The sequence below is a fragment of the Garra rufa genome, chromosome 18, assembly GCF_049309525.1.
Source record: "Garra rufa chromosome 18, GarRuf1.0, whole genome shotgun sequence".
NCBI lineage: Eukaryota > Metazoa > Chordata > Actinopteri > Cypriniformes > Cyprinidae > Garra > Garra rufa.
This window is the reverse complement of record NC_133378.1, coordinates 33177922-33188524: the sequence shown is the minus strand read 5'-3', so window position 1 is coordinate 33188524 and position 10603 is coordinate 33177922. Positions and strand designations below refer to the sequence as shown.

Sequence of the window (10603 nt, the reverse complement as noted above, 5' to 3'; positions counted from 1 at the left end):
GTCACTGGGGTCAAGTTGTTGAATTTATGTGCTACAGCATGGAGCAATGGCGCCATCTAGCCGATTTTTACGGACAAGGAAACCAACAACAGAACAAAGAACAATCGGTGTCTTCAGATATACAGTTACGTGGCTTATGCAAAAGAAAGAGAGAGGCAAGTAAATTAAATACTTCATGGAAATTAAAGACAAATATCAAGAATGAGAATGCTTAATACAATACACTTTTGTAAGAATACATGCAGGCTCTGCTTTCAAAGTGGACATGCAATTTTAGAGAATAGGGACGATGTTGACATTCTGTTTATTTTTTTAGTCTGTCACAACACCATTTGATCCATTTTAGTTCATATCGATCTATTGGAAATTCCATCAGATGGATTGATTGCAAATGTTAATATTAAGTATAAGATTATATATTGCTGATTTTTTTTCTTTGTAAAATTAGATTATTATGTATTGTGTTTTTTTTTATCCCTTTCTGCGTAATAAATTAACGTCCTGGATTTTTGAAATATTTAAAAGAATTCAAATAAAACACAAGACGAGGAAGGTTTACTTAGAATCTGAAACAATAGCTAAAACAATAGTTTCATTTTTATTCTTAGTTCTACAGAAATTAAGAAGAACATACATTATTTGTGATCGCAGTGTTTTTGATTATTAGCTGTTCATAAATGCATTTGTAAACGTAGACGCTAAATAAAAATCAAAATGAAAAAATTCAAAATAAATTCAGAGTGAATTACATGCAAGTGTGTATTCCAGACATTTTCTTTTCCTTGTTGTTAGAGTTTTATTAAGGTTTTAAGGTAGTATGTTGAATTTTTATTTTACAATTTTGATTATATACTAATTGATATATATATATAAAAACCCGGTTCCATTTAGAACAATTTCAGTTGGAAAGTTTTCGTCAAAAGGGTGGAAGTTATTTAGTTCCTATGATATTTCCTTGTAATGGGCTATATGTAGCCTACGCTGTACATAAATATGTTTTTCGATTTTAGTACAGATTTCAAAGAAGTAAAAATGTAAAGTGACACTTCGTCTTCAACAGTTTCATTATTGTGCCGTTTTACCAAGCTGCATCGAATTAGCTAGAGGAATGACAATACAACATGTACTGAGGAAAATAACGTATATTTTACGTATTTTCATGCACTATGTATGGGTAATTTTTGTTATTGCTCAACATAATCTATGTAATTTGTATTTGAATTTTTGTATTACCCCTTGGACTTGAATGATCTTTTCTGTGTGTACTGGCCAATGCATTTCTCAGCGAGGTCAGCGCCTGTGACCCAGCTTAAAACTTGGGAGAGTGTTGTGATTGGTCTGTTCTCTTGTCTATCACTCAGCCTTTTAAGACAAGCAAATACACTTTCCTGACAGAATATAAACATATAGACTTTGAGGTTTATATCTCATCCACACTTCTCTTATTCAGCAGGCTACGTTGCATGATCTGATATGTACACCAGTATTTTTTAACGTTTTATTGTACGTTTTATTATTAAATGCACAAGATAACAATTTCTAAGTTAAGTGCACATTATTCAAAGGGATTCATATTGAAAATCTGTATTTATCAAAGTGTGTGTACATATGTGTGTGTTTGTGTGTTTGTGTGTGTGTGTGTGTGTGTGTGTGTGTGTGTGTGTGTGTGTGTGTGTGTGTGTGTGCGCGTGCATTTACACATTTTTCTATATATTGTTTAGACAGAAAATATATTTCATTTGAGATTATTTTAAAAATCTGTAGCGGGTAACGAAATACTGTTGAATTGCATAGAAGTATATCGGGTCAATGTTGAATAAGAACCAGAAATTGTGTTTAAAAAAAAAAAAAAGACTTAAGCGTTTAAATGAATTACAGGTAATGCTCTCCACCCTCAATGGCGCAGTGACTTCCTGATTCCAGATGTGAGTACAATGAAAACGTATTTCAGTTTAATTTATATTTAAATTGCAGTAAACATTGTTCACTGTAATATCTGTATAAAATTCTGCTGGGAATTATATGACTAGAAATATCGAGAAAGAGCCAAATGAACATTAAAACTGTATTACATTATGTATTATGGATGAACGTATTCTTTATATGTAATGTTGTTGGAGCGAAACTACGTTTTTGTACAAATTCTTGCATGTATTGTTAAAGTGTATTTACTGTTGAATTAAAGACTAGTATGTCATTGTCTCTTAATGTAAATAAAAAGCGTGTTATGAACTGTTCTTTGGTTTCTTATTTCAAAACTATTTATTTGATAGGATGAAAACAACAATAACAACAATCAAAATTGCAACAAACAAAACTAAAAAAGGGGATGCAATCTTGCTCTGTTTGAATGACTTATTACTCTGTTTGTCCGTGTGCATGCCGAAAAGAAAAGGAAAGGCTCTAAGCATTTTTAACAGTAGGTTATATTTCTCAAACATTCCCTTCTCTTCGAGTGAAGTTTGTGATGGTATTAAAAGTGGACGTGCAGCTGTTACTGTTAAACAGAGAAAGCTAATTCCATTTTAACTGGGGGATCAAAGATCTATTACACAGAATATTGAATTGTACCACATTCTTGTTAATTGCACGAAACAAGAAAGCCTGTAAAACATAAAATAAATTTAAAAAAAAATAAAAAATACCAGCTTTTACACAACTGTATATTCATATTATTATCTTTTACATGAATTAGACTTTTTTTACATTTGGTTCTTCTCGGTGGATGTTTTCCCTTGCAAATATAACTATTTTTAAATTGGTATTGATTTCTGCTAATTTTTAAGGGTCGTTACATGCACTGTGATGTAAACTGCGCTAAAATGGCACTGAAAAGAATAAAGAAAAGTCGTCAAAACGACTTTGAAATGTGACACACAAGACTTCCAGTTTAGCCGCGTAGGCCTCTACATGCGTCTGTTGGCTTTAAAACGAGTGAAAACAGGACAGGGGATTCGAAGGATATTCCGTGCCTTTTTGGGAACTCAAACCACCATAAAACATATTTCCAATTTAAGGCGACCCACTTTTTAACCGTTTCCCCTCACCAAACAGGCGTCCACCCGCAGAGGTCTATGGAAATTTATGGTTGATGCATGTAACGTTTTAAAGACATTTATAAATCAGAGAGTGGTAATCGCAAAGCACATCAGCATTATATTAAATTTTAATATCACGAAAGACCATACAAGTGACTAGTGGGCACCAGTGGCGATTGTATTTACAGCTTTTCATCACAGGAGTGCGGAAGTAAGTATAGGCGTACAAAGAGTGTTAATAGGCTCTGTCCAAAGTCCGCAACTGTACAGCATGAAGTAAAAACAGCAATGAACAACACCGAATCCTTCAGACCACACTAGAACTGTATGTGTGTTGTCACTTCCAATATTCCAACATTTTAAAAATCTGATGGGGAAAAAAACATGTGCCCGATTTGTATTTTTTTTTACTTTAGTGGAACAGTGAGAATTATTTGCCAAATGGGACAATTATAGGCCTATAATAGAAAATATTACACTCTTGGCATTCTCTTGATTTTTTGAATGCAAATTTGTCAGATTAACCTGGTAAATCTTGTTTTTAACAGATACTGCGAAAAATGTTCTATCGAATTTTGGTGACTTATACGTAAAAATCCAAGTTGTATTTACATCCAAGTCCACAGTCTTTTATGCTCATGCCTCTGAAGCCTCCGCCATTTTCCTTGTTGTTAGCTAAGAGCTCATTCGAAAGTGTTCCATTGCGCCTCTGCTTTCCATTTTGCAGAAAATACTATAGCCCATTCCACTCGGAACAAATAACGATAGCCACATAATGATAAACGCCTTACAACAAACGAACAAACTATTTGTTTAGGAAAGCCGCATTTATGATTCAGATCAACCCCACGGCAAGAAATGCAGATTTTATGGTCATTGTTCATAAGCCTACGCGCTGATTGCTTTGGTTTGGTGGCGACAGTATCTCCGGCGTTTGATAGGTGGACGTTCCAAGTTCCTGCTCCTCAGTGTGACGACGCAAGAGAGAGGAATTCAGCAAATTAACTACGTCACTGAGCCAGGGCCAAGGTTGGTGGGTGTGACAAGAAGACAAGCCTTCCAGCCTTGATCCCTATGCCCCCCTTCGCCTCCCCACCCGCCATTTCTCTCCCACAGTTCCACAAGCAAAGATCAGTGGCAATGAATCCGCTGCACTAACACATCACCCACACACACAAGTAACAAGTCTCTACAATCGGAATTTACAAAGGAACGCACGTGTTGTGTTTTAATACAGTTAGCTGTGTTTAAATCTCAGCAATAAATCAGTACACTAATTCAGCGCGCAAGGACCTCCCTTTCGTTTTCTATTCACCTTCGAGCATCAATGCATATATACTCCGATCTCCGTTTTAAATATGTCAGAAATCTATTTCCTGTTACCCGGGAAAAGTCACAACCAAGCAAGCTTAAATGGTCAAGAACATGCCAAAATGTCATAAAATATTTCATGCATGAAAATATTACATTTTACAGAGACAATAAAGTGTATTTAATGGGAGTGCTAAAACGGGAAAAGTTACCTGCTGTAGTTTCATGCGAGAGGTCAAAGTGTTGCTTCTTAGGCATTCCTTGGTCCTTTCCCACTTGCGCTGATTGGTTCTGTTCTGTTCACCACGTTTCCTGACAAAAAGGGCTCCTTGATTCCGCTTTATTGCAATAGGTTAAAGGTGAAGGCCTTGACATTATTGAAGTTCAAAGACAACTTTTAATTATATCTTTTACTTCATACGCATAAGTGCCAACAGCACACTTGCACGCCTTACGAGCCCACATGTTGTGACAAAATTCGTGTAGCGTGATCACATATAAAACTGCACATGGGGACAACATGCAATACCCCCACCCCTGTGAGCATACACCGCAAAATAAATATCTCACTTCTGTTCTGTTTGTCTCTCAGAATGCAAGATGCGCACAACTCAGCTTCTGCTGAAGAGATGAATCTACGTGAACGGACTACACTCGGCAATATCATTTGATAGGTTTCCTGCACCTATAGGCAATAAGTGTTCAATTTTTAAACGTCTCAGTTTTTGTCCAAGCAGCCGGACTTTCTTGTTTACTATTTACTGCGGAAGTGAACACCATTCCCTTCGAACAGACGGTGCAATTAAGTCGGAAAAAAGGCAATTTAGGGCCCTGGCTTTATTGCAGTGTCTAGACTACAAGAGTGGCGATTGCATTTAGAAGGTACTAAAAGACCTTACCGAAATACTCTCTAAATATTTGACGTGTTTGATGCATCCCTTTCTTGTTCATTATTATAATTTGTTTTTATAAAACTGTTCATCAAAACTACTGACAAAAAGTTTTATTTGACAATATTAAACATATTGATTAGTCGGTTTTCAATGCAAAATAACAATAGCTGAATATTGATACTTGAACTAACGTGTGAGAGGGAGACGACGAATGGAGAGAGATGGAGCAAGAGAGAGAGATACAGAGTTTTCATTACTTGGTAGTGGTCAGTTTATTATATCTGCTTTTAGATCTCTGTTTTCACTGCATATTCACATCCACAATTTTTACTTCACCATAGACTACCTTTTATTTTTATTTTTTAAAAATCAAGTCACAATTGACATATACCAGTTTACCTTTATTTGTGTTTATTTTTGGTTAATATGTAGTACACAGGCCAAATCGGATCGCTGAGCTATCCCTCCGAAATAAATGAGAACTTTGGGCGTACAGCAAATAATTTAAAGAATTGAACGACAAAGCTCACAAGGCTGCAAAGGCAATGTAAAGAAAAATAGCAGCAGGGATAGGGTGAGGATACTCAAAATAACATTATATTTACATTCACGAATGCACAATGCATAATCTCTGTACAAGGAATACAATATTACAGATTGTACAAGTCACAGTTCTAAATGGTGAAAACATAAAAAAGTATGACATCTCCAGATTCGAACCAGAGTCGAGTGTATGTGTTTTAATGTACATATATACAACCATAAAAGGTTAGAGGGTACACTTTCATAATATATTATAGTAGGCTATTTTGTGACCATTTTCAAAGTGAAGACATTTGAACATTTCACTTAAAAGACGTGTCACATACAATTAAAAAAAACTAAACGTTGTAGGATTTACGTTTTAGTTTGTGAATCACAAACTAGAAATGCCGGTTTAATTTGACATTAAGTAAATTTGCCTTCTCTGTCCCCACCCTCAGCCATTACAGTTCTGTTACTCTTCAAACATGTCTAACAGTTTTTAGTACTTTTGCTGGCTGTAACAAAGATTTTCTAATGATTTAATTAGCTTGATGGGCATATTTCGACATATGTAATTTTAGTTTGCAGAGATATTAAATAAAAGGCAACGCCATTTCAACAATTACAACAACGGATTCCCAGAGAAATACTGCAGGCGATCTCTGCTTAATTTCTTTTCTTTCATTCTGCGGTTTTGAAACCATATTTTGACTTGTCTGTCAGTAAGGTTTAACATTCTGGACAGCTGCAGCCTTTTCTCCTTGTTGATGTAAACGTTAAAGAAAAATTCTCGTTCCAGTTCACGAATCTGAAACTTGGAGTATGGACATCTCTTCTTTCTTGTGCGCGGGGTACCTTGGGATAATCAAAAAAGACAACTTAAATGATCACGTTATAAAACAGTTTTTTTCTGCAATAACACAATGATATGTTCATAAATGCACAACACTTATTTTTTTTACTGGAAGAAGAATTTGTAATTTCCAGAGTCACCAAATGCCTCATAGATCACATCTAAGGTTACAGATGGGAGGAAGCAGACCCAACTATGTATTATGTACTTCGATGCAAAACTATAGCCGTGGGTAAATAGTAGAAACACTATAAATATAGGCTTATTAAACAAACACACAGGTTAAACTACGTAAAACGGTAAACAAATAAAGTGTCATCAATAGATGACAGGCTAGGTTTTTTTTACTTGGAAAAGGTGAAGGTGATTTTATTTACTACCTTCTCCTATTTTTGTATCATATTAATTAATAAATGTGTTTCGCAAACTAGAACCCTTGACCATATACACGTTAAAATATGTTCTTATTTTTACAAACAAATACTGTGGGCCTGGGGTAGTGTCTCCTGTAAATAGCCGTGAATGGTAGCCTCTCTTCTGCAAGCTATACTTACAGTTTAAAAAGCGCCGAAATGACAAAAGACCAAAAATCTAAAATATCCAATGATGTCTTCTGAAAGGTAATTACGACAGTTGGCCTTAACTTATACTTTTGGGCAAACTTTACATTGTAAAGCATTTTCAAAAGGAAATGCTCTAATAAAAAATCTTTCATTTCATAGATAGATAGATAGATAGATAGATAGATCGATCTATCCGACAGTCATTAGCACTGGGCAAGCACTAACATTGTATGGCCATTGACTGTGCACATCAAGCCCACGGTAACTCAAGTCACAGCACGTTTAAAAGCTAATAAGGACTTAGCTAGTTTACATTCGAGCTGCTAAAACAAAATTCACAGTATGCCAAAAGTAATGTTCTGCCCAATTGGTTTTTACCCCCGACAGCTAAACGAGAAAATCCCTCGCAATGCGCAACGCAAGTTCATGATCAAAGTTAGCATTTGTCACAATAGCGCGCTCTTAAAATTTCACAGACTCTGGGATAGTAGCGTCTGTGTATAACATCCTCTTTTTTCAAAGCGCTTTCCCATCGTAAAAATTCTTTTCGTTGGAGGAAAGAGCTTTGTAGGTTATAATAAAATCCTTTGAATGCTTATAAAACTCCACATAAAATCTGACCGACAAAACACCGGGCTAGTCCCTTAACCTTTCCCCATTTACAGCTTCGGTACCTACTCGAATGGCTGCTCTTGCTTGCGTTCCCGTCCTTTGTAGCTGCTGAAGTGCACGAGCCCGAGTTTGTATGTTCCTCCTCATCCTCTGGGTCCTTTTCCGGCTCCTGCGCTGCGGAAACAGCTGTGGGTTGCTGGGACGAAGTCTCTAATTTGTTCATCTCGCTCTTTTGTAAACAATGTTCTGACTGATTGTCCGTGCTACAATAGGCGGTTTCGAAAAAGCGGTCAAAACCTTGAGGGAGCACGTTGTTTTTCCCCACGCCGGTGTAGAACCCGGTGGACGGGTGGCTAGAGTTCGGATGATGCTGGTGGTGGTGGTGGTGGTGGCTGTACACACTCTCGTTTTTCATGAGCATTTCTGTCATGGTGGATGGCGGAAGACAGTCTCTGTGCACAAGATCTTCTCCTGAATAGCACGATGCATAGTTGGTTCTGTGGTGCCACTTGCTGGACGGGTCCAAACCATAGGAAACATCTCGCACTGGTTGCACTTGAGACAGATTTGTGGAATAGGGGTATGTGATCTGTCGCGAGGGCCCCTGTGGAAGGAACGAAGAGACGGCGGAAAATTCGGGAACGTAGTAGGTGCAGCTGGGGAGGTAGATGTTGGAGGCACAGCCCGTCCTGTCCCCAAACTCGGATGTCCGGTCTTTACGCGTCTGGGAACAGAAGTTGCCCAGATTAACAGAGTTAAACATCTTTCTCCTGTAGTCCGTACTACAGATATGATGTTTTGGATTCGAGCTGCAGAAGGAGAAAATTTGGGAAGGCGAGATGACGCGCAATCCGTCTAAGTCGCCCCGCAACACGTGATCGAAAGTAGATATTGTCATATATCAATTTGGAACACATGGATGCGTAGGAGTGGTTCAACTGGGTAAGATCTGTGAGATTCAAACGATTAATTTTCAAATCATGCAAGACCATGTAAAACAGTAACACCTTTTGCTTGTTGTTTTAAGCGAGTTTTGTAAGAACGAAGAGACGTATTTTCTATTTATGTGTACGTGTGTTAGAGCCTCTATAGGTACTGAGTAACGCTGAATTTATGAGTATGAGACAACATTTTTTTTTTTTTTTTTTTTTTTGCATATCGTGGCATATATGTTTTAATCTTTCGCATGTAAGCAAACTATTAAAACTTTAAAAAACGACTGCTAAATATGACTGGTATGATTTATTATTGTGTTGTTGTGTTGATTGCTGCACTGCTAATGTTCAAGGGTCGAGTTTAACCGCATTTTCAAGTTGCTTTTGTTCAAATGCATAGAATTTTTATGACATTCCATGTCATATTATGTATAAAATATACATGCGTTAAACCTATAGAGCGCATATATATTTATATGTGGTTTGATAAGCAAATATGCCTTATAGATGTCACGTGTCAGCTCCACCCAGTTCTTGAATATAATAATAGAACATTTGTGAGTTTGACTTTTTGGTTGAGATAAAAACATTAGGAACTTGTGCAGAAAATGACCTCTGAATCTACCCGGAAATTTCAGTCATTGTTTGTATAAACACTGATCTTTATGTTTACGTTTGTATGTGGTTTAATTTCAAACTGGGAAAAACTTATCTTTTTTTTACGAAACTAAAAATTAGTGCTATGAATGATGCCACATATGATTGAAGATGACTTTGTCGTGAATGTAAAACACTGTTTTTTCAATCGAATGTAACTAATAAATAAAATTATGTGTAATGCACTATTGTGTTCGACCTTCCTTACACTTAAGCACCACACGTTTTGGCATTTAACATGTGTAAAGTACGTCAAATGATCCCTTGGATATTTTAAATCTCTGAGACCATTTTATGAGAGGCATCTGTTTAAGGCAAAACATGCTATCCAGTTTCAATATGTACCCTCCAGCGTCTATTAAAATAAGCATGAAATGTTTTGTTTTTGTAGCAGAATGTTGAAAATATTGCTTTTAATTTAAAAATTATTTTTAATATTGGAAGATCCAAGTAACCATCTATACTAACATATGCTGCTAACATTGCAGTGCATGCTAATCTTCTCAAATTTATAACCAAATCTATTTCGTGAAATAAATAATAAATATAATAATTAATTATAATGAATAATATGGATATAATTATAACATTATTTCAGTATGTAGAACTCGCTTTAAAATATGTATTTATTTTTAATTAACTATCAGTACATGTAAAATATGTAAAGATGTCTGAAGATCCATGACCGGCCATGGAAACTTTTTACAAAGAATCACATAAAAACTAATAACATTTACCACTGTTTGTTACCAATTGGTTTTAATAGTTTCTCTTTAAAAAGGATTATTTTTATAGGTCTATTATTTATTCAAAACAGCTTTTCAGGGTGTTCCTATTAACATTTACAAACTATCACCGACAGTGGAAAAATAGTCATATCAGTTACACTGCACATCGTAACTAAAAAGTTAGTTGTTTCTTTAAACCGCATTCTGCTATATTGATCGCGTATTTGTGTAAAAGGTATGTGGCAATGACTTTATGAGTCTTTGAACTGAGCCCTCTCAAAATTGACAAAAGGTTGGTGTGCAATATGCCTTCAACCAAGTACAAAGAAAGCAGACAGCTGCCCAGACCCAGCACTTGAATTTGACCACTAAAATTCTCACTGCGGCCGCCATAAAAGGCCGAACGGCGGAAAAGGAAGAACTGCTTTGTTCTACAGAAAACAAACAAAAGGTAAATAATTAATAAGTCCCACGGAATGAAATATTTA

At 36.1% G+C, this 10603-nt stretch overlaps 1 protein-coding gene across 1 annotated transcript; it reads right to left on the bottom strand.

The window, feature by feature from the left end:
- Positions 1–5636: 5636 nt before the first annotated feature.
- On the bottom strand, positions 5637–8594 carry hoxc11a (homeobox C11a). The gene is made up of 2 exons (XM_073823223.1): positions 7862–8594; positions 5637–6622 (listed from the first exon to the last, which is right to left on the bottom strand). Exons 1-2 carry the CDS (start codon positions 8556–8558, stop codon positions 6390–6392), a joined length of 930 nt encoding a protein of 309 aa, XP_073679324.1. The 5' UTR covers positions 8559–8594; the 3' UTR covers positions 5637–6389.
- Positions 8595–10603: the final 2009 nt, after the last annotated feature.